The 25,276-nt window shown below is 44.0% G+C and overlaps 1 protein-coding gene and 1 long non-coding RNA gene across 4 annotated transcripts in view; one reads left to right on the forward strand and one right to left on the reverse strand.

Moving 5' to 3' along the window:
- The window catches only part of ABCA3 (ATP binding cassette subfamily A member 3), a 128,546-nt gene extending 113,102 nt beyond the window's left edge, over positions 1-15,444 (forward strand). For both annotated transcript variants that reach the window (XM_068244425.1, XM_068244426.1), the window contains exons 26-31: positions 186-380; positions 476-663; positions 2,196-2,366; positions 4,965-5,149; positions 9,583-9,656; positions 11,877-15,444. In XM_068244425.1, coding sequence (XP_068100526.1) covers positions 186-380; positions 476-663; positions 2,196-2,366; positions 4,965-5,149; positions 9,583-9,656; positions 11,877-12,008 — 945 coding nt within the window. In that variant the 3' untranslated portion in view covers positions 12,009-15,444. The remainder of the gene's footprint in view (positions 1-185; positions 381-475; positions 664-2,195; positions 2,367-4,964; positions 5,150-9,582; positions 9,657-11,876) is intronic.
- LOC137524494 (uncharacterized) lies at positions 1-25,276 on the reverse strand. Of its 2 annotated transcripts, none has more exons than XR_011022707.1 (3): positions 25,115-25,276; positions 4,917-5,046; positions 1-340 (listed from the first exon to the last, which is right to left on the reverse strand). It is a non-coding gene; the product is annotated as an uncharacterized lncRNA (long non-coding RNA). The 2 variants fall into 2 exon arrangements; XR_011022706.1 differs by having other exon boundaries at positions 1-362.

Here is a 25,276-nt window from a genome sequence, read left to right on the forward strand (position 1 = left end):
ATACAAATATTTTATTTTGTGAGGCTCAGAGGCCTCAGTGAAACACAATATAGTTTAGTTTTACAATGCTGAAATTATTTTTAAAACCCTTGTCACAGACCTTGGCAGTAGAGCCTGGCTGGAAGACTACCTAGTAAGAGCACCCAATAGTACTATAGAAATGTGTAACGTCTTTCATCTGACAGATCTATGGTCGCCGAGATGTTGTCCTTGCCGTTGACCGGATGTCTCTAGCGGTTAGCCGAGGAGAGTGCTTTGGCTTGCTTGGCTTCAATGGAGCTGGAAAGACCACCACATTCCGCATGCTGACCGGAGATGAAAGTGCCAGTTCTGGGGATGCCTATATTGATGGATACAGCATCCTGAGCAACATGAAGAAGGTGATTGTAAACATATGTGTAGGTCTATAGAAAATACATCATGCTCATTGTGGCTCATTGCTAAATGTATGTCTTATATGTCTCTCTGTATTCAGGCTCAGCAGCGGATAGGCTACTGCCCACAGTTTGACCCTCTGTTGGATCACATGACGGGTCGGGAGACTCTATGCATGTATGCACGTCTGCGGGGAGTCCCTGAGGCCTATATCTCTAGCTGTGTAGAGAACATGCTACGTGGGTTACTCTTGGAGCCTCATGCCAATAAGCTGGTGCGGGCATACAGGTGAGGAGGAAACCCTGAATTGTGGCTGCTTGGGAAGCTGTTGTACACTGGCCCACTGCTGTATTGGTGGTTTTGAGTCTATGGGCATTATTTACCTCTTCTTTAAATATTTCCCCCGGTTCATGTAGATTTTTATCATTTGCTTCCTTGTTTTCTAAAGACATTGAGCCTAATGCAATTCCATGAAATAAAACACACTGCCAAGATCAGCCAAAGCATTAAAAGAGCCTGACTAATATTGTGTAGGTCCCCTTGTTGCCACCTAATCAGCTCTGAGTGACTGAGCCAAGGATTCCAGAAGACCACTGAAAGTGTCTTGTGGTATTTGGCACCAAGCTGTTAGATGTTGTAAGTTGCAGTGTAGGTCTTCCATGTATGTGGACTTGCCTTGGGTGATTTCTGCAACAATCTGTATGTAGGTAATATGAGTCAATGTAATATTAGCATAATCTTAAGAAATGTGATTTACTAGACAATGCCACCTTCTTCCACTGCTCTGTACTGCAATTCATGTGACCTTTGTATATGCAATTGATAGTGCAGTGGGGTCATCACGACCTAAACCGCCCTATTGACCAGGCCATTTTTTTACTTAATAGATCACTGCAGCTTTAAGGCCTTGCTGCAGGATCGCACAACTCAGCGCACAAGTGATCCCCACCCCCCTTTTCTCCCCACCAACGGAGCTCTCTGTTGGTGGGGTCTGATTGCTCCCCAGATTTTTTTTTTTTTTTTTATATTTATTTCATTATTTTTTAAATACATTTGTGTATTTTTTTATTTATTTTACTACCCTCCGTGATTGGCTGTCATAGGCTTCAGCCTATGACAGCGGATCACTTTTTCTGAGTGCCAGGGGGACAGCCGTGTCACACAGCTGTCCCCAGTACAGCGCTGCTGTAGATCGCAGCGCTGTACAATGTTAATAGAATGCGGTTAGCCATTTAGCAGTCTCAGAGTGGTGATCACCGCTGGGAGACTGAAGCGCGCGCAATCAGCTGCAATCCCCGTCTGCAGCCACGCCAATCAGCATGGAGCAGTCGGCAAGGGGTTAATAAAGGGTTAGATGCAGGGCCGGATTGAAGGTCACTTGCCTACAGGTGCAGACAAGCTTCCAGGGGCTGGAGGAAGCCCCAGGTAAGTAAATCTATTTTTTTTAATTATTAATTTGCTTGATATTTCTTTCAAGTGCACCCAAAGAACCATCAAAGTCCTCTAATCTAAACAGTACCACAAAGTCAACACAAAGCTCCCAATCAGATCATTTATTTTAGTTGGGGAGAAAGTGTCCAGGATATATTTCCTCCATATCTTGAAGAGACCCTTGCATCTTCCAATACTCTTTTTCTACTAATAAAAGAGTTATAAACAAAAAAGTGACATGGCAGGGAACTCTGTAAAATTCCCTCTGCAAATCTCTGTATTGGCCGTGTCTGTAAGACAATGTATGAGCATCTGAAGATCAGTCTCATTTTCTTTGGACTGTGTATTGGCATTCATTAGCCTGTGTCTCATCTTGTCTCTGTTTCTAGTGGTGGAAACAAAAGGAAGCTCAGTGCTGGCATTGCTTTGATCGGTGGTCCACCAGTCATTTTCATGGATGAGCCATCTACTGGAATGGACCCTGTGGCCCGTAGGCTGCTTTGGGATGCAGTGACCAGGACACGGGAAAGCGGGAAGGCTGTAATCATCACTTCTCATAGGTTAGAATTTTTTAGAAAGTACAGAGTGAGCAGCTGAAAGGACAGACAAAATGTCCATTTACCGTAAACTCAAATTCTAGGGAAAACTGTGTTTTCTAACTAATCTCTCCTGCCCATGCAGAACAAGGTTGAGCATACACTTGCAATTACAGTCACACAGAATGATCCTTCATGATCATTTTGAGAAAATAATTCCCATACAACATGCCGATGGGATTGCTGCCCAGAGCATACAAATGTCTCAGATCAATACATAGTTTCAGGTTGGACTGTGTTACAGAAGAAATAGTCAGGTGTTTGTAAAGGCCAGACTAAATGGGTGGCTTTTCAGTTTGCACTTAAATTCTTCCAGGAATGGAGATGTCATGATTGGGTGTGGCATGGAGTTCCAAAGTGTAGGGCCAGCATGACAGAGGGCTCTGTCACCAAAGGTTTTGAGATGGACTCTGGGCGATGATTGGACTTTTTTTTTTAAAGTTTCTTTTTATTAAATTTTCCATATTATAGTACAAAACAATAATTCCTACCAATCACAGATGTAGGAGCATCAACATACAAACAGCCCATTAGACATACACTAGACCAGTGGTCCTCAAACTAAGGCCCGTGGGCCGAATGTGGCCCCCTGAGGCTTTTTTACCGGCCCCCTACATACAAAATGTATTATAGATGCGGTAAGCTACATCTTTAAAGGGGAACTGAAGAGAGAGGTATATGGAGGCTGTCATGTTTATTTCCTTTTAGACAATACCAGTTGCCTGGCAGCCCTGCTGATCCTCTGCCTCTAATACTATTAGCCATAGCCCCTGAACAAGCATGCAGCAGATCAGGTGTTTCAGTGGTTCAGACTTATAAGTCTGATCTGACAAGACTAGCTGCATGCTTGTTTCTGGTTTTAATCAGATACTACTGCAGAGAAATAGACCAGCAGGGCCGCCAGGTAACTGGTATTGATTAAAAGGAAATAAACATGACAGCCTCCATATACCTCTCTCTTCAGTTCCCCTTTAAATATTAGTGGTCTGCCTATAGAATGAAGCCAGAAAGCAGTAATTCGCTGATTTCCAATCAAATTCCACATCAGGTGACTGTTGTCCAATTACATAGTTATTTGGGTTGAAATTGGACTATAGGTTGTCACCTGGGTATGCTTCACTGTCTGGCCCGCAAAGACTTCTACTTCATTTTATGTATACTCCGGCCCCCCAGCAGTCTGAAGTATGTTGACCCGCCCCCGAAAACCCAAGACGTTTGGGGACCCCTGCACTAGACCCATCTGGCATATCCCCGCACCCATCTAACCCATACACCCGCTTTATACATTTAAAAAAAACAATAAGAAAGGAGGTTTCATACAGTACACAATTTGTCTTATAATTTTTGGGTTTACATTCATGCACACACTGGTTAGTCTAGTTAGTGTCTTTATTAGTAATCCATACTATATAATATTATTAGTAATATCCATCCATATAATCTTACCAAATTTGGATGCACAGCCCCTAGCTATTTATGTAGCTTTATATAAGTTTAATGAGTTGTTTATTAATTTCTTCCAGTATTGCAATGCTTGCTTCCAATTAAGAACAAAGGCCTTTCTGTAGTAGAAGAGTAAAAGCCCAACTAAGTATTGTTGCACCTTTGTATGGGCCAGGGTAGTTGTATGGCCCAAAAGGCAACAGGTGGGGTTTACTACAATTTCACACTTGTCACATTTGTGATGCAGTCAAAAACTTGCTGTCAGAGTGGGGCCAGTTTAAGACAGAACCAGAACACATGTGAAAAGTCTACAATTATTGCATTACAGCACCAAAGGCACTGGGGTTGGAAGGGTTGCATTTATGTACTCTGACCTGTGTAGTGTGTGGCCTGGGTATAATTTTAAATTTGATTAAGATGTCTCTGGTAGCAATTAAGTACTGGAAAGGTTTGAGCCACATGTCCTCCCACTCCTCCTCATCCAGCTGTGGCAATGCATCCAGCCACTTTTGATGCGGTTCAGTAAGCAAAATTATATTTTGATAGATGGTAGACAGAGCCTTTGTTAATTTGTCATTTGTAATAATGTCCTTAATGTCAGAGGTAAGAAGACAAACTGGGGTGCTACCAAATTGGGCTTGGTACGCATGCCGCAGCTGAAGATATCTAAAAAAAAAAAAAAAAAAATAGCTATTGGGGAGAGAGTAAGATTCTTTAAAGGAAACCAGAGACCTAGAAGAAGAAAGATTTGATACTTACCCTCAGCTTCCTTCAGCCCCATGATCACATTAGAGTCCCTCGCCATCCTCTGCCGTTCAGCAGCAATCAGCCCCGGTAATTGGTTCAGTCTTGTCAATTGAGGTCTTCTGCATGTGCGCGGACCTCCCACACATGCACAGAAGACTCCGACTGACACGACTGAACCAGTTACTGGGGCTGATTGTGGCTGAACGGCAGGACAGTGAGGGACTCAGATGTGCTTACGGGGCTGGAGGAAGCCCCAGGAAAGTATCAAATCTTTCTTCTTCTAGGACTCTGGTACACTTTTTAAGGTTATCTAACACGATGTACCTGGATGATTGGACGATGTTTGACATGTTCTTGTTGTCTTCCCTGTAGCATGGAAGAGTGTGAGGCGCTATGCACACGGCTAGCCATCATGGTGAATGGTCAGCTTAAGTGCCTCGGTAGCCCCCAGCACCTAAAAAGCAAATTTGGCAGTGGGTACACGTTACTTGCAAAGACCTCCAGAGAAGCAGACGACCTGAATGCTTTTAAACAGTTTATACAGACAGTCTTCCCAGGTAAGTGTAGAGACGTGATGATGTATGATAGAGATGTATTCTATATATTCTGTAAGCTCTACCATCAATGCAACTAAATCTACAAAGAAATGCATCAGGTTTTCACATACACTTCCTATGAAAGTGTTCATTGTTCAACTCTTCTTACCAATCCTGGCCCATCCCTGACATGCTTTCCCCAGCTAGTACCACTTCCTGTTCTCATGTCTGCAAGGGGCATGCTACGATGTGAAAAGACGAGGATCTGCTTTCCTGAAATGGCGAGTAGCCATATGGTAGTTTTACGCTTCAGGAAAAGTAAAATAGAGATAGTTACGGCATCATTGCTCATTTTATGGAAAGCTGCTTTCCTTGATGCTCTGCACTAATACCTTATTAATCAGTTATGTTGAACAAGTTGCCATTTGGGTGTTTTTACTTTACCGGTTATATGTTTATTGCAGATGATATTCAGAAACTCCTTAGAGCATACCTGAACTGACACATGACTTAATAAGACAAACCTAGTTGTACGATGCTTACATAGTACTTGCCTGATGTCTTCTTTTTTTTTTTTGCATTGCAAGTGTAAATAGACCAGTGTTTTATATATGCAAATAAGTATGTCCCTGCACTCCTGAAAATCAAAACATAACCAAAACACTTACTGTAATTGGATGAGTAAACAGAAAGCTTAGAAGCTATTTATTTTTGTTAGGAGCTGATGTAACCAAGCTGTCCGCTCTGACACGGAGACAGAGCGGCAGCACTTCCAGCACCGTCACCGCAGAGCAGCCGCCGCCGAGTCACATGTGAGAGAATCACATGTGAGAGATGCACGGCGCTGGCTGCTCTGCGGTGCTGCTCTGGAAGTGCTGCCGCTCTGTCTCCGTGTCAGAACGGTCAGCTGCGGTGGGGAGAATATATTGGCACCTGGTCCTGGGGGGGAGAGGGGGGTCGGCCAGACATAGGCATGCTCTGCATGCTATAGTATCTGATATGCGGCTTGCGTCCGGAGCTGGGGGAAAAGGTTAGATAGTAACAAAATTAGATTGATTTTTAACTTGTGCATTGGCGTTTTGGCTCACTTATATAATAAATAAAACATTGCAATAGTGTTTTAAAATTCAATTTGGGGGCTAACAGTTACTCTTTAAAGCCAAACAATTGGCAAGGCAGCCAGGCAATTGACAACTCTTAAATAGAAGTGATCATGATATCCTCCGTATTCCTCCTCACATCAGGTTCTTTTACAACGAATGGCATGCTCCCAGAAACAAGCCTGCATTTGACAAAGGGCTTGATACACCAAAGGCTGCAAAAATTGCCTTACGCAGATAGAGAGTAGCAATTTTTCCGGTACTAATGCCAGACGAGCACTGCCCATTATTCTATTAGCGCCACACACGTTAATAGGATAAAGCGTGTTTTGCTATGGTAACATGTGCCGCAACATGCGTTGGCATAGCGACACGTTACCTCAGGAAAGTGTGTGGCGCTAATAGAGTAACAGGCAGTGCTCCGCTGACGTTCGTACTGTGAACATTTTACTGGCCTTTCATGCATCAGGCCCATAGCCAAGATGTCCCAGGAACCTCTGAAGCTGCAGTTGTGTTAGGTCGGGCAATTTTGGACCTTATTTTTTCAGATAAAATGAATGAGAGGAAGCAGTATAGGTCATCTTCAGGCAAGAACAAGCAGGAACTGAAGACAGTTGCAGTAGAGGCCTGGCAGAGCATCACCAGGGAGGAAACCCAGCGTCTGGTGATGTCTATGCGTTCCAGACTTCAGGCTGTAATTGACTGCCAAGGATTTGCAACCAAGTATTAAAAAGTGAAAGTGTGATTTATGATTATTCTGTCCCATTACTTTTGGTCCCTTAATAAGTGGGAGGCACATATGCAAACTACACCGTTCACTTGATTTGCATGTAAAGCGGACAGTCTGCAGTTAAAGCACATCATGTTCGTTTCATTTCAAATCCATTGTAGTTGTGTATAGAGTAAAAAATGTTACAATTATGTAGATGTCCCAATATTTACGCTGGCCAAAAGCATGTTTAGATTTATTGACGGAATCTACTGGGCATCTATTGCCCCTAACAGATCCAGTCCATTCACTTTTTCAATTGAAAGTGTGATGGGACATGTTTGGAAATGTCCGTGTGACCGGGTGAGGGAGAAGTGATGGAGGCATGATGGCTGCATTGTGGTTTGTTTTTTTTAAGCCATTGACTAAATGTTTGAAATCAATACAGCAGGGACAGAACGTCATATCATGGAGCCCAATAGCATTTTTTTTCTCTCCCTCCTTACTCGATAAGTATCACCCTTTTCTTACCCCCCAAAACATACTCTGAGTTTAAGCCCTTAACCTAAATTAGCCCTAGCCTACAATAATTGCCATGGGTAACCTTGACCTATAGACTAAAAGAACTAAAATCCTACCATATGCCCTTTCACTAAAATAAGTATAACCCCCTATTTGCTCCGTGTACCTTTCACACTATACATTTCTATATGCCCTCTCACAATATACATCCCTTTTTCTTGCACCCTATACTGCACTGAAATCCTTCATGTACGTCTGCAAGCAATGGCGTAACTAGGAAGCTTGGGGCCCCGGTGCGGGTTTTACATGGGGTCCCGAGCACTCATACCAAGGACAGCTGCAGTGTCATAGAGGTGTAGTCAGAGTTTGTTGAGGATTACCAATATTCAATGCACATATAGAAAGGAAGAGAACACAGAGAGCCCAATATAGTGTAGTATGTATTGGAATTTTGGAAAATTAAGGTTTATTATTATTATTATTTATATAGCGCCAACATATTACGCAGCGCTTTACAAAGCGCAATAAGACAAGGGGAACATAGATACACTAACAAAATGTACAACAGAGTTCCAAGCAGCACAAATATTGTGACAAAAACAGTAAACATTAGAAGGAGGACCCTGCCCTTGCGAGCTTACAATCTAATGGGTAGTGGGGGACACACTAGGTAAGGGGGTGGAGGATGGATGAGGCAGTGACCCTTTGCCTCTGATTACATTGTGACAGATAATAAGGGCCATAGAATGTTATAAGCTTGTCTGAAAAGGTGTGTTTTAAGAGTGCGTTTAAAGATGTCCAGGTTTGGAGCATGACGTACAGGCTGTGGAAGAGAGTTCCAGATAAGGGATGATGCTCATGTAAAGTCTTGGATGCGAGCATGAGAGGAGGTGATCAGCTTAGAGGCCAGGAGAATTTCTTGGAAGGAGCGAAGGTTGCGGGAGGGACAATATCTTGAGATTAGTGATGAGATGTATGGAGGGCACAACTTATGGAGTATGTTAGAGTCAGGAGTTTTAACTGGATCCTCTCGCTAATGGGTAACCAGTGGAGAGAACGGAACAGTGGGGATGCATCGGAAGAGCGTGTGGAGAGGTGAATGAGGCGGGCTGCTGAATTTAGAAGGGATTGGAGAGGTGCTAGCCTTTTTTGTGGTAGAGCACAGAGCAGGGTGTTGCAGTAGTCTAGGCGGGAGATGATTAATTAAGTAAACAATAATACTCACAAACCAGGGTTACCGATATAGGCAACCACTGTAAATGCAGGTGGGGAGATTAGGACCTGTCCCCACTCAGGATTAAGATGTCGCTCTCTGTAGATCAGAAAAGTAAGGGTATATCACCCCTCCACCAAGGGTAGACACAGGCATTGCAGAAAGTGAACAAAGGCGCCAACAGGATAAAACATGCTAAAATTTCTAAAAAATGCTAGGGAGGCAGTGGTGGACTTACCTCCCCGAAGCAGACATGAAACTGTCAGTGTTCAAACTAATTACATTTATTCACATACTCCAGAATACAAAGCAACACGTTTTACAGGTATGTTCCTGCTTCCTCAGGCAATAACAAGGAGGAGTATCAAACTGCAAGATCACCGCCTCTGTTCACTTTCTGCGAATGCACATATAGAGATGTTCATTATCAGCATAGCACCAATGCAAAGCTAACAAGATGGGTGAATGTGGGCCCCTCTGATCTAAGGGCCCTGGTAAGGTCGCAACATCTGCATCCCCTATTGCTACACCACTCTCTGTAAGTGTGTAGCCATCAGTACTTTGTAGAATTATCTACTACAGATCTTGAAAATATACATATATATATATTTTTTTTTTAAATCTACGCCTGTGGCTTTTGGCCTTCAGATGTAGCATTGCTATTTCACACATTCATCTCTTTTATCCTCTGCACAGTGCCTCATTGTCCTCAGTTTGGTATGGATGTGTGTGGGTTTAGGGAGTGGGCACAGTTTACGCTTGTATTGTTTCAGTCTTCTATGGGAAAATGAGATGTGATGGGGATTGTATTGGGATGTGTCCGTAACCATGTGTTTCGCAGTTATCAGTCTGCATTTTGGAAACACAATCTACATTGTAGAAATATTTGGTTTATTGTCGCCCCCTGCAGGCAGCCTGTTGAAGCATGAGCACCAGGGTATGGTTCACTACCACATAACAAACCAAGAGCTGACCTGGGCCCAGGTAAGAACATATATGTGACCTTTGTCTTTATAATCCCCATTATGTCCCAGGCCAAGTTCATGTCCCAGTTTTACAGCTTCCTATTCTTTTGCTCTGTAGCTGTAATTTAATCTCTTACCAGTGTTTGGACATTCTGTACTCTTCATGCCATTCTTGTGGTCATTTAGTTAATCAATCCTTGCTTTAGCAACGTGCAAGAATAAACCACTGGCGGAAACTTTTATATGCAAGACTTGAGTCCATCAGTCACTTATAATATGCAAATCCAACCGTGACTGACCCTGTATGTACAAATCTCATCATACAACCTCACTAATGTCTGTCATTTGAGAAGCAACAGACTGGATGTCATTTAAATATATTATTAAAGGTTCTCATACATTGGTTGATTTTTTTTTCTTTTACCACAAATACAGTGTTAGATTTGATACTAGTATAATGAAGATATGTTGAAAGTATACAATTTTTTTCAGTCCACTTTTTAAAGAAATACTGATTGAATATACTGTAGATGCAATATTTCCGTTCTTTAGTGCGATCAATCTGGGGGGCATCAGCAGTGCGCAATTAACTTTGTATTGCATTGAGCAGTACAAACATAGCGGCTGCAGCAGTCAGTCCATTACAAGACTATTCTGCTGAAATCTTGCCTGATATTGAAAGTGCAGGGTGGTGCAAAAGTAGAAGCACGTAATATGATTAATACCTGGATACTATGGTTTTTAGCTACAGAAGGATAAAGCAGGCACTGATCACAGCCAATCCGAGCCTTACAAATTCATTGATCAAATTGACCACATGCTTGTCTGTAAGTTAGTTAGTTCTGTTACATGCAGACAATTCGGTCTAACACAATGACGATTTAGTAAAAAAAAACAAAAAAAAACACAAAACCGATTTTCTAGCTCCATATTTAATTATTTATTAAAAGACCACAGACCATTTTTATTTTCCAGTATCCAAGTCATTCCATAGAAGTTATCATCACGAGACCAGTGGACAGAGTCATCTGCCTGTCCTTCAAAGGACAACTGAAGTGGAAGCGATATGGTGGCTGCCATATTTATTTCCTTTTACACAATACCAGTTGCCTGGCAGCCCTGCTGATCTATTTGGCTGCAGTAGTATCTGAATAACACCAGAAACAAGCATGCAGCTAATCTTGTCAGTTCTGACAATATTGTCAGAAACACCTGATCTGCATATGCTTGATCAGGGTCTATGGCTGAAAGTATCAGAGGCAGAGGATCAGCAGGACATCCAGGTAACGGGTATTACTTTTAAGGAAATAAATATGGCAGCCTCCATATAACTCTCACCTTGGGTTCACTTTAAGCCAAGTCCTCCAGCATGTCTTCTGTCAAACTAATTAGTGCACACACCTAAGGCTCGCTTCACATTTGCAGTGCAGCTTTTGGGCCTGTCCGGATTGGAACGGGCCAGTTCAGGGTCTGCTGTGCTCCATTTTCTCGTCGCATCCAAGGCAGATGCATAAGCACCATACTTGGCTATGGGCAACACAGCGCTTGTCCGGAAAAATGGCACAAGTCAGGACATTGCATTGCAGCAAATTGATGTGTTTTTTTTTGCACAAGTGGAAGCAGACCCTATTTTTTAACAATAGGATCTACTCCCTGCATTTCTCAGGGGTGTAGAAATTGTACTGAACATATATGTTTTCTACACAAGTGGGAACCGAGTCTAAGAGCTGGAGCCACCTAATGAATCACAAATGTATTTCCACAGGACCAAACCAACTAAACGACCAACTCATTTACATACTGCGCACGCAAGCATAATGACAGACTGCACAATATGGTTGCATTCAAAATAAGTACAAGTCGTTCAAACGACTTGTACACAAGTGGTCAACTGCACAATGTCAGCCCAGCAGTCGTGTGCGTTGTACTGCTGGTTAGATCTGGCGGATCGCCTATTATCAGTTGCTCGTCTTGTTTGTCACGCATACACTCACACCCAGCTATCGGCCAACACGCCAAGTTTGGACAATAGTTGGGTGGAATAGTTGCATGTGTGTACAGGCCTTTAGATCCTGCAGTTATGTTTCAGAAATCACTGTGCACATATCCTGCCCTCTACTAAATGGTGTATGAGTACTGTCTGATTACAAGAAGTCAGATGAATGGCCTCTAGGTTCACATGTTTGCTAGTATAATAATTACTCAGCTGTATACACATTTCACTATTTCATCCTCTTAGGTATTTGGGACCCTGGAAAAGGCCAAGGAGAAGTTTGGTCTGGAAGATTACTGTGTAAGCCAGATCTCACTAGAACAAGTCTTCCTGAGCTTCAGCCATTTGCAGCAGCCACCAGAAGCTAATGTCGTATAGCGTGCCATTGTCATGCAAGAAGCAGGAGGCCCTGCAGATAAGTGGAGCACGTTGGGACAACCCTTCTCTTCTGACGGCAGGTGCCGTTTTTGAGGCTGGTCAACAAACCACAAACAGTGACATCAGTACTGTCTTTATAATTTTCTGTATGTCCGTCCAGGATTGGTCTTCATGTCCTTTGCCTCCGTCCAGGATTGGTCTTCACGTCCTGTGTCTCCATCCAGGATTGCTCTTCACGTCCTGTGTCTCCGTCCAGGTTTGCTCTTCACGTCCTGTGTCTCCGTCCAGGATTGGTCTTCACGTCCTGTGTCTCCATCCAGGATTGGTCTTCACGTCCTGTGTCTCCATCCAGGATTGGTCTTCACGTCCTGTGTCTCTGTTCATGGCTTCCTCTGTGGTCTTTGATGACTCCATATTTCCACAACAATGTACTGTGTTCATGCCTGTCTCAACATTTCAGTTATAACCATGGCATTCCTCCATCCGTATCAAAACATGTCTCATTTTCCAAAATTCCCAGCAAAAGTGTGAAAACAAATGTTCTTGAAGTTCCCATCTTTTGCTGGGATGATGATGATGACAACAGTGATGATGACCAAGCTCCACCAGTGTCCCTTCTTTCCTATATTTTTCTACCGTATGTTAATCCAATGCTCTCCTGTCCTTTTGACCCGCCCCCTCACGCAGTGGGAGACACTGCACTGAACCAAGATCTACCACTGGCGTTTGCACTCCTTAACCCTGCGAGGCACTGGGCTGTCAGTTGATTGTGATGTTTATTTTATGTTTTATTGTTGGAATGGATAATGCCTCGCACTACGATAATTATTATTAATGCAATTTTTTTTTTAAGTCAGACACTTTAGGCTGAAAGGGAGCTTGATAAAGAAGGGATTTTTATAGAAGAGAATGATGGGTACTTAAAGTGTACTTGAAGTGGAAATAAACTGATGAGATAAACCATTCTATCTATAAACCTAATCTTTAATAGGACTTTCCTGGAGTCCCATATTTTCTTTTGGATTTAAAGTCAATGGGAACCGTTTTCTTGGGAGGATTTTACTGTAGAGGACCACTTACCTCATTGTCCTCTCATGATCTGTCCCCATTTCTCTGCACTTTCTGCAGCCTGCTCCCCAAAATCACCGTTTTTTTTAACCAGTTCGGTCGACTATTTCCACACGAGAGAGGAGGCAGAGCTTATTTCCCCTGCTCTGTCACTCCTCTGTGATGCGCCACCATCTTCTCCCCTTTCTCCGCCCCCTGAGTCGCGCTCCCATTAATGCACGTCTCTCCTGCTTTGACTCCAAGAACACGGCTCCCTGCTAACACAGAGCGTGCACAGTGACGACACAGGCAGCGCTGCGAGCAGATAAGACTGCAAGACAAAAGTAAGGATGATTGTAAGGATGTGCTGCCGGCAGCTCTTTTGACTGTGAACACGAGTCACAGTCACCACATAATGCGTGCGTGCGTGCTCTTCTATACACGTGCTCACGGCCGTGCACCCGATATATCGCTCTCTCGCACTATTTTATCGGCGCTTGAGAGTGAGAGAAATTAGAAAGGAAGAGGCTGCCGACCCAGAAGAAGAAGCAAAGGTCGGCAGCCATCTTGTAATTATTAGCCATCGATCTGGTCCAATATTTACTGATCCAGGGGTGGGGGAGCGGCAAAAATTACACCAGGTCAAAATATTATGCATTTGCAACACATCTGTTTTTTTTTTTTGTTTGTTTTTTTAATATGATTCCCAATGGCTTTAAGGGTTAAGAAGCTAGGTTTGTAGATGAAACTGTCTCACTGGCATCTGCTGCTTGGTGCTCCCATACAGAAGTAATGACCTACTGAGCTTTGTATGTCTTCCCTTCTGTCTGGAATGCTTGTTACAGCCACACACAAGTTTAATGACCGCGAATTAGTTATGGGGAGAACTGGGCAGCAGGTCAACTTCAGAGACTGATTTATATCGCTGAATTGTTAACCCTTACAGTGGGGGGGGGGGAAGGGGAACACAGGCAAGTTTTACATAGGTCTGATTCAGCATATCTCATGCTACACTTCAGGTATACTTTAAATTGATAGTCTTAATAATGATGTGCTGCTGCTGTGGATGTACCTGGTAGCAGTGTTTCTGCTCCCACAGTGCCTTACTGCTCCACTGGTCCCCCGACAGAGGTCTTGGGAGCTTTAAGGAATATCTGCTTTAATTTGAGAGTGAAAATTGTCTTATATCTTTTATCTGTGGGGGTGGGGAGATTTTAAAAGGCAAAGTCCACTCAGAACTGATATTTCTATTTTATGGTGGATACATGTAATTTACATCATCCTATAGCTTCTTGTGTATTTTTGCAATCCCAAGTGGTCATTTTTTTTCCCCTGGCGTTCCCAGTACTCCTGTTAAAAGGAAAATTCTGTTTTTAACAAATTCTTGAAGGGAAAAGGCGTGGAACTATGGCTAAAGTAATGACGTTCTGATTAGACCAATCTATATCTTGTGTGGATTGGGGCATAAGGGATGAAGCAACTAATATTGAAAATGGAAGATAACCCAGTAAATCCTACCAAGTCAGCAAATGTCCCTGTCTGTGGTGTATAGCTAAAAATAAGATATCTACTGCATAAATCTGCAGATGTTTGGCAAGCTGCAGGGCTCTGCCAAGGCAAGGTGGTGTTTGGAAGCAAGGGGGTGTCTTCTAAAATCCCACAAAGCCAGTAGGAGATGCAACAAAGCTGTATCCATCTAAAATCCTCAAAAAAAATATTAGTTTTAGGTGGACTTAACCTGTGTGCTTGCAACATACAGGGAAAAAAAGCCACACTTACTTCAGTTGAATGGATACCACATTTCTCCTTGCTCAGACCTACCAGCCTGCTTCCTCCATGCTGACAAAAATATCTGAATCTTCCAACCACCAGAGGGCACAGGCAGCACAGAATGTTGAGTTTCCCTATTATAGTAACTAGCTATAAGATATTCCATAAATTGTACTCCCTGCACCCTATGGTGGCCTGTAGATTTAGAACGCAAGGAGCAGACGATTGGAGTCAACATTCTGCTTCTTTATAAAACAGGATGAATGTGGAATCGACTAAACTGAGGAGAGTATTGGCACACAGGCCAGTATAAGGGTAGGAGTGCTGCAGGTGCATTTATCCTTTAATGCAACAGCCCCACCTCCAATAGAAGAAACCAGACATCGGTTAACGTGAATGTACACGGCCTGTAGAGGACAGATTCCCGCTGCATGGTCTGCACTGATCTGTTGCATAACCCAAAGTTTGTGTTCAGCTGAGAACCACCGGGGAAAATGTGTGTGTGTGATGCTCTATTAGGTCTACTTGTCACTGGAACAAATTTTAACTGCTCCAAACAGGCATCCGATTGTATGAAACTAATTAATAAATCTTATTTATGCTGCTGTTTTCAAACTAACTGACTAAGTGTACTTTTCTTGTGAATCGATTATGGTCTTGTAGTTGACCAGCACTTATTTATTGTGAACAAGTCTGCTTATTATACAGATGACAGATTTCCACTATAAGGTAAGGTTGCTGGGAAATGTTACTACTTTTGCATGCCACATGATCACACTTAAAGAGACTCTGAAATCTCATAAAATTCAGGTTTTTATTTTAAAAATCTCATCAATGCCCCAACTAAAACGCTGCATCCCCGCGGCTGAACACTAACTAAATCACCCCAAACTCCCCAGCAAAAATCCATGACTTTCTTGGTCATGGAATTTGCTGCCCAGGGAAGCAGAGCTTTGAGCTGCAGCTCCGCCTCTCCCCGCCGCTCTCAGTGAAAGAAGACTGAGAGGAGCGGGGAGAGGCGGCGATCCGCACTGATGGACACATGTAGAGGCAGAGCTACAGCCCAAAGCTCTGATTCTTCACGGAAGCGCTCCCCGCAATGTGCTCTGGGGGATTTAGTTAGTGTGTAGCTGCAGAGATGCGGTATTTTAGTTAGGGCATTGATATTAAAGAGATTTTTAAAATAAAAACCTGAATTTTGAGAGACTTCATTCTCTTTAAATTGCCTATCCACGTGCTGCATTTAGAAGGAGGAAGAAGCCAGCAGTAGTGGAGTTTGTGAAGCATTCCTGTACAATGCAGGATGGGAGGAGGCGCCCCAATACGAGATGGTGTCTGAGCTATGTGTCTCCCTTTCATTCGTATTGACCTGAGGAAGAGGGCAGGTCCCGTGAAACTCGTCTTTTTAGTGGTGTCTAGCAATAAAAATCTTAACCTCTCATCACGAGGTAAAACTATTGCTTACCTCCACTTACTAGACAAGACAAGACAAATAACATTTATATCGCGCTTTTCTCCTGGCGGACTCAAAGCGCCAGAGCTGCAGCCACAAGGACGCGCTCTATAGGCAGTAGCAGTGTTAGGGAGACTAACACCTCCCTTTCCCTAATAATTTATTTAATGTCCTAACTAGAGGCGATGTGCCTGGATATATGTATGTTTAGACTTGCCTAAGGTCTTCTACTGGCTTACTTAACAGGCAAAGCCGAGATTCGAACCCTTAACTATTACACCATCCAGCCACTGCCAAACAGGCATCCGATTGTATGAAACTAATTAATAAATCTTATTTATGCTGCTGTTTTCAAACTAACTGACTAAGTGTACTTTTCTTGTGAATCGATTATGGTCTTGCAGTTGACCACTACATATTTGTATCACAACTGGGGCACCTCCTCCCATCCTGCATTGTCTCCTCCCCGTCCCAGGGGTTACCGCTATGACTACATCCAGTGGTCCTTGACCCAACTGAATTGTCATAACCAAGTGGAGACGGTCCTTCTCCACATGCCTGAAATTGTTGTTGCCTATAGCAACCCACGTTTGTAAGTAGTTAGGTAAGCTCTCATAATACATGGAGGTAGAAAAATTGGCCAGTGACTGGCCAATGTAAATTGAAAGTGTGTACCAGGCTTTAGTGGGTGCTTGTTAATTAATTAGCAACTGTGGAATAGAACTTTTACTCTTGAATAGAGATGGCTCGAACCTCCTGATTTTCGGTTTGCGAACCTCGAACGCAAACCTCCACAAAAAGTTCGGTTCGCGCAAACTTCCGCGAACCGCAATAGACTTCAATGGGGAGGCGAACTTTGAAAATTAGAAACATTTATGCTGGCCACAAAAGTGATGGAAAAGATGTTTCAAGGGGTCTAACATCTGAGTTTTTGCATGGAGGAGTGGGATACACGCCAAAAGTCTCGGGGAAAAATCTGGATTTGACGCACAACAGCGTTTTAAGGGCAGAAATCACATTGCATGGTAAATTGGAGGCCTAAAGTGCTTTAAAACATCTTGCATGTGTATACATCAAGCAGGTAGTGAAAATTAGTGTACTGCTTCACACTGAAAGACCAAACTCACTGTGTAACGCACCGCACACAGCAGTTTGTGTAGTGACGGCCGTGCTGGACTGGCGCGCACCATGACGAGAGTGCAGGTGATGGCGGCTTTCCAGCCCATATGGTCGCCGGGCTGAGGTAGCTCAATGATAGAACAACAGTGACTATCCAGCAGATCGAATTTGGTCTGTCCACAATGAAGCAATGACCTTATTATCTTGGGTGTGCTGCCCCCCCCCCAGTGCGGACCAGCTCCGGTGGCCATATTAGGAGAGGCAGGAAAGACCGACCCGGCCTGTGGGTCGCGAGCGGCACGGGGGGGGCGATTTCACTAAGGGGACCCGGCGGAACTGCACGGAGGGCGCGGATGGCGTCCTCCGTACATTTAAACATCATGCGGGTACTTTACTTTTTTAGTGCTTTTGGCCTCGTAAGTCCTTTAACCACTTGACGACCAGGGGAATTCTGGCTGATCTGTGCTGCGTGGTCTCTCCAGCCCACAGCACAGATCAGTAGGCAGCCAGGGCGACCAGATTTTCCCCCCTTTTTTCCCCACTAGGGGGATGTCCTGCTGGGGGGGTGTCTGATCGCCGCCGGCACTATGTGGGTAGCGGGGGGGGGCTCCTCAAAGCCCCCCTCCGCAGCGTTTTCCGCCCTCCCTCTCTTTCCCTCCCCTCCTTCTCCTGGGCGGCGCAGGACGGCGATGCGTCCTGCGCCGCCTCTGATAGGCTTCAGCCTATCAGATGCCGGCGATCCCTGGCCAATCAGAGGCCAGGGATCGCCGATCTCCTTTATGGCGCTGCTGTGCAGCAGTGCCGTATGATGTAAACATCGGGGATTTCATCCCCACGTGTTTACAATTAGCCTGCGAGCCGCGATCGGAGGCTCGCAGGCTGTTCACGGAGACACCCTCCGTGAACTGACATTGAAAGGCTGCTTCCATGCTAAACCACTAACGACCTGCCGACGCCTATTGGTGTTAGGCAGTCGTTAAGTGGTTAAGCATTAAGATCCAAGCTTATTTGCCGCATCCCCGCAGCAGAACAAGGTATTTAACCCCCTGAAATACCAGGGCAAAATTCCACAACTTTCCAGGTTGCAGATTTTGCTGCCCTGTAGAGGCAGAGTTGTGCGCAGTAGCTCTGCCTCTCCCCACCCCTCTCAGTGAGAGAAGACAGAGGGGCGGAGATTGGTGGAGATTGACTGGATAAGAGGCAGAGCTACTGCGCACAGTTCTGCCTCTATGAGGAAGCAAAATTCTGTGAATGCAGAATTTTGCCCCGGGATTTCAGGGGGATGCAGCAGATCTTAATGCTTAAAGGAATACTGTGGGGGGGGGGGGGGGGGGGAATGAGTTGAACTTACCCGAGGCTTCTAATGGTCTTTGGGAAAGGGGGTATCCGCTACTTATTGGGATGAAGTTCAATCCTAGGTTGCAGTTCCCCTTTAAAGGGAACTTGAGGTGAGAGGGATATAGAGACTGCCATGTTTATTTCCTTGGAAACAATGCCAGTTGCCTGGCAGTCCTGGCATATGTAGTGTCTGAGTCAAAACCCGGGAACAAGCATATGGCTAATCCAGTAAAACCTGACTCAGAGTACCTGATCTGCATATGCTTGTTCAGGGTCTATTGCTAAACGTATTAGAGACACAGGATCAGGAGGGCTGCCAGGCAACTGGTATTGTTTAAAAGGAAATAAGTATGACAGCCTCCATATCCCTCTCACCTCGGGTTCCCTTTAATTTCTCTTCTCCTCAGAGACCTACAGCAGCTTTACTTACTCATCTCCATTTATAGAATAAAATCTTCAAAATGCTTAAACGTTGGGAGAATTTGCCTCTAATGGTTTGGCAGGACATGTAAGCCAAATATAGATAGGATGCATAAACTGACGGTTTTCCAAAAATCCTCACCATACCCATTAAAAATCTCCTCACCCAAAATAGCTGCGTATAAAGTTAGGAATGGAAAAAAAAACAAACTGATTTTTGATGCACTTGAAAACGGGGTGAGATATCTCTTGCATCAGTGAATCTGAAGTCAGATGGCATGGAACATACATAGGCAATAATCCACTAGATGGTCACCCCGCAAATCCCTCTGGGAGTTTCCAGAATATTTTTGAGATTTAAAAAAAAAAAAAAAAAGACCTCAAATGTATTCTAGAAATGTCCAGAATGTGTGCTATCCAAAACAATTAATGACAGGATAGGCTGCAAAACAGAACAGGCATTCTTCTTAAGGTGCCCAGTAATGATACAATCTTGATTGTACAATCTTACCAAACCTATGTAGTAGAAAAGGGTAAACTAAGAGAATATAATGGATACTGAAGGTAGTCCCCTCATATTGCACAGAAGTGGTAAGAGTGTACAATCAAGATTGTATCAATAATTGGCACATTAAGGCTGCCCATTAACGGTTCAATTGCTTAGATGATGGACAGCCGATCATGCAATCAATCAAAAATTATCATTTGGGCAATCTAAGGAGGGAAAAACCACCAACCAAAAGGATCAGATTAATTAAATGATTGGTTAGCATTTTTCTCTGTTAGTTGGCCCGTTCTGATTGATCGCAACAATTAGGATTAGGCGGTTGATCGTCCTGGCGATGGTACCATTTATGGGCACCTTTTGATTGAGTCATTTTGTTAATCCAACTGGCAAAAAGTAAAACCTCTTGGCCAATAGGATTGTAAGCCCACCGACCAACGCCAAGGTAGACTCTTTTCGGATGGGTCCTACATTGCACGTCCTACATTACACTACGCTAGCCACTCTAGCTGGTGCTACCCTATTAGCACCATTCTGTGGTTGGATGCTTATATGCAATGAAGGTCATTTGTGTGACGACAGCTGCACAAATTATTCCACTAACCGCTATCCCCAGCGTGCAAAATACCACGGCACCCCTCATGCGAATGTCCACCCTATTCTAATCCTACATCTCCTATGCTAACTGCTGCTGCTCACCAATCTACCTTGTTTTAGATTAGACCTGCTCGCACACACACAGTGAGGGTTCTTCCCAGGCTCTTTTAGCTGGGCACCCAGCTAATTTTGGTGAGCACCCAGCTGTCATTGGCTTAACGTCTTATCCTACCTCCTATGCTGTAAGCAGAGTTGCACTGACTCTGTATTCCCCCCTCGCTCACCACCCGGCTGGAAAAAATTCTGGTGAGAACACTGTCAGTCAACTCTAGACAATATGCGTGAGATTCAGTTGGTTTTCAAATTCATGTGCAAGTCAGATGGAATGGGACATACACAAGCAATACTCGTTCGCTGCAGTTGGTGGTGAAATGAATGTGCAAGTAAGATGGAATGGAACATACACAAGCAATACTCATGTGCAAGTAAGATGGAATGGAACATACACAGGCAATAATGCACTAGATGCAGTAAGTGGTCAGCCCCAAATCCTTCTGGGAGTCTCCAAAATACAGTTTAGTTAAAATAAAATAAAAACCTTAACTGTATAATTGTTCAGTTTTTAAGTAGGGATGAGCAAGATCAATTAACCAAAAAGCAAACTTGGGCCCAGTGCACACCAAAAACCTCTAGCAGATCTGTAAAACGCTAGAGGTTTTTGAAGCAGATTTCAGAGCGATTCTAGGCATGTTTAGAGCGGTTTTCTAAACATGCTTAGCGGTTTTTGGAGCGTTTTTGTGTTGCAGATTCCAGATATTGTTACAGTAAAACAGTTACTGAACAGCTTCTGTAACAAAAACGCCTGGAAAACCGCTGTGATCTAGCGTTTTCATAGCTGTTTTCCACTTTCCTATACTTTAACATTGAGGCAGAAACGCCTCAAATCTAAAAAATGCTGCAAAAAAAACGACCCGCTCTGGTGTGCACCATCCCATTCACTTTCATTAGCCAAGCGGTTTTCCCCTTGAAAGCGTTTAAAAAAACCAGTTCAGAACCGCTCTGGTGTGCACCAGCCCATAGTCCAATTCAGACTCATTCCATAGGAAGCATAGCTGTATAAGATAACAGAAATAGACGAGGGAGGGCATGGTGGCTTTACAAGTAACAGCAGGCAACTCACGTGTTGGCAGTAATTGCCTTGAAAAAAAAAAAAATGAAATTACTCACCATCTGCCGTACAAAGAAGTGCTAAGGCAGTGATGGCTAACCTTGGCACTCCAGCTGTGACAAAACTACAAGTCCCATCATGCCTCTGCCTTCCCGAGTTATGCTTAAGGTGCATAAACACGTCTGATTTTATGCCCGATTGTCGTTCAAACCGAACGTTTGAACGACTTGTCATTCAAACAAAAAGTCGTTCAGACTCCCTGTACACACAGACGACAAAATGTTTGAAATGTTAATTACAGCTGATTTACATGTTGTTTGAATGGGCAATGGACTGGATAGAACAATGGACCAGATCAAATTACTGATCAAACGACTTGTTGTTTGGATGTTTTTCAGTGTCAAACTAATAGACTTTCAAACAACAAGTAGTTTGTACACATGTACTGACCTAACTGTCGTTTGAACCACAGTCCACAGATCCGCCAAGTGAATCAGTCAAAACTGCTGCTATCAGTCTAGTGATCGTTCGTACACACGCCAAACTGTCATTTAAACGACCGGTTTGAACAAGTTGCTTAGAACTATCAGACGTGTGTACGTACCTTTAGAGCTGTCAGAGTATTGCAATGCCTCATGGGACTTGTAGTTCCACCACAGCTGGAGTACCAAGGTTAGCCATCACTGCGCTAAGGAATTAGAGGCAGCAGCACAATATATTAACGAGAACCCGAGGTGGGTTTGAAAAATCCTATTAGGACACAGAGGCACCTTCTGCATACAATGCCCAGTCTCTGTGTCCATACAGTGTCCCTTCAGTCTTCCCCCCCCCCCCCCCCCGGGCTCTGCTGTCCCCCATAAAAAAGCCAGGCTAGCGACACGCAGATTGTCGCTAGCTGGCTGTTTACCTGAAGGCTGTCTGTCACTGCCGCTCCCCCGCCTCCTCTATAGCATGGCTCCCCACCTGTGTCCCTTCCCGCCTCTGTAAGCTTCCTCCAATCCGGTTACGGAGGAGGGGAGGGAAGGGACACAGACGGGGAGCCGCGCTATCGAGGAGGCGGGTAAGCGGCGGTGACAGACAGCGTTCAGGTAAACAGCAAGCTAGCGTCAATCTGCGTGTCGCTAGCCTGGCGGTTTGTTTTATGTGGGACAGCAGAGCCTGGGGGGGGACACTGTACGGACACAGAGACTGGGCATTGTATGCAGAATGTGCCTCTGTGTCCTAATAGGATTTTTCAAACCCATCTTGGGTTCTTTTTAATGTAGGAGAGGAGCCAGCACTATATCCAGATAGTTTTAATGTAATATATTCCAATCACTAGGATAAGTGCAGCAAAAAACAAAGAGCCAGTATTGGGTGTGAGGACTGAAAACCAGCCAATACGTCCAGTTTGTGTTCCCACGCTTAGTTATGGCACGTGCCACGGACAAGCCTGGGTACATACATTGGACATCTTGGCTGATCTTCAGTCCTCGCACCCACATACTGGCTCTTCATTGTTTTTTGTTGTGCTCATCCTATTGAAATACATTAAAATCAACCTGTACACAGTGCTGGCTCCTCTCCTCCAGCCTCATTCCACAATAGAGCAGATAAACAGGTGGTAATGTTAGTAGATAAAGCTCGTGTAATCATCACCTGGCCTAGGATCAGGCAAAACTAACTTTAAACCTGCACAACACCTATTTCTGTGTGAAGAATAACCACGTCATTCAGTAATACTTGTCACCTTATCAACTGAAATACTTGTCCCTAGACCATTATCTAACACATTACCTGGCAATACAATCAAACCTGATAGACATGGGCAGCACGGTGGCGTAGTGGTTAGCTCTCTCGCCTTGCAGCGCTGGGTCCCTGGTTCGAATCCCAACCAGGGCACTATCTGCAAAGAGTTTGTATGTTCTCTCCGTGTCTGCGTGGGTTTCCTCCAGGCACTCCGGTTTCCTCCCACATTCCAAAAACATACAGATAAGTTAATTGGCTCCCTCTAAAATTGGCCCTAGACTACAGTACTTACACTTCATAAGATAGACATATGGCAATGGTAGGGATTAGATTGTGAGCTCCTTTGAGGGACAGTTAGTGACAAGATATATATATATACACACTGTACAGCGCTGCGTAATATGTCGGCGCTATATAAATACTAAATAATAATAGACATGTTGTGTTGCTTTGCTACTCCTGGTGGTGATTACAGGAAGCAAATGAACCCTTTTTAGGATATAAGATACATGACAGAATTGTTGCTGCTGTGTAGCAATCCCTGCAATCTCCGATCCACAGGTTCTATTAAAGGACCACTATAGTGAAAATTGTAAAATACCTGTAAACACATACAAATAAGAAGTACATTTCTTCCAGAGTAAAATGAGCCATACATTACTTTTCTCCTATGTTGCTGTCACTTACAGTAGGTAGTAGAAATCTGGCATTACCGACAGCTTTTGGACTAGCACATATCCTCTTGCAGTGTTCCCCAACCCTGTCCTCAAGGCCGACCAACAGTGCATGTTTTGTGGAAATCCACAGAGGTGGATCATCAGCTCTGCTGAGACACTAAGTACCTCACCTGTGCATGTTTGTGGTTTCCTGCAAAACAGTACTGTTGGTGGGCCCTGAGGACAGGGTTGGGGGACTCTGCTCTTGGGGCATTCTCAGAGTTTTGTTTATTTTCAAAAGCACTTATTGAATGGCAGTTGCTTTGTCCAACTGCCAAAAAGTGTGCCGTGATCAGGGAGGCTGGCCAGCATCATTGTATAAATCCTTTTCAGGTAGTCTTTATTAAGAATAAATGGCCATGCTGAGAATCCTCCATGAAGAGATGGACTAGCCCAAACCCTGTCGGTTCTGTCAGATTTCTACTACCTACTGTGACAGCAACATACAGGTCCTTGCATATTGTGATAAAGTTCATTGTTTTCTGTAATGTACTGATAAACATTAAACTTTCATATATTTTAGATTCATTACACACAGCTGAAGTAGTTCAATCCTTTTATTGTTGTAATATTGATGATTTTGGCATACAGCTCATGAAAACCCAAAATTCCTATCTCAAAAAATTTGCATATTTCATCCGACCAATAAAAGAAAAGTGTTTTAAAACAAAAAAAAAGTAAACCTTCAAATAATTATGTTCAGTTATGCACTTAATACTTGGTCGGGAATCCTTTTGCAGAAATGACTGCTTCAATGCGGTGTGGCATGGAGGCAACCAGCCTGTGGCACTGCTCAGGTGTTATGGAGGCCCAGGATGCTTTGATAGCGGCCTTAAGCTCATCCAGAGTGTTGGGTCTTGTGTCTCTCATCCAGGGCCGGGACAAGGCGTCCCAGCACCAGAGGCAGACATTTCACAGTGCCCCATCCCCCCCCCTTACACGGGACATACACTATATATACACACACACACTCACTGTACATACACATGCATTCATGCACACACACACTGTACATATACGCAATGTACATACACAAACTATACATATACATACATGCACGCACACACACACACACACACACACACACACCTGCAGTGCTCTCAATGTAAAGCCCTAATCTACCCTCACTTCACATGAGGGCAATGCTGACTGTCCTGAGAACACATCACATCAAGTCACATAGGCAGTGATGTTGTGTGCGATTCCCTCTCTACCTCTGTGAAAGCCCCCTTCCCCCTACTATACCTGCTTCTTTCCAGGCTTCACATGATAACAGCTGGGTGGTCTCTGGGTGGTCTCTGGCCGTTACAGTCATCAATTAGCAGGGATCAGCGTTCACTGCTGCCTGAATGCTAGCAGCAGGAGGTCCCTGTCCCTCCTCATGGAGTCCAGCTATATCGCAGACAA

This window comes from Hyperolius riggenbachi, chromosome 7 (genome assembly GCF_040937935.1).
Source record: "Hyperolius riggenbachi isolate aHypRig1 chromosome 7, aHypRig1.pri, whole genome shotgun sequence".
In the NCBI taxonomy this organism is placed as follows: domain Eukaryota; kingdom Metazoa; phylum Chordata; class Amphibia; order Anura; family Hyperoliidae; genus Hyperolius; species Hyperolius riggenbachi.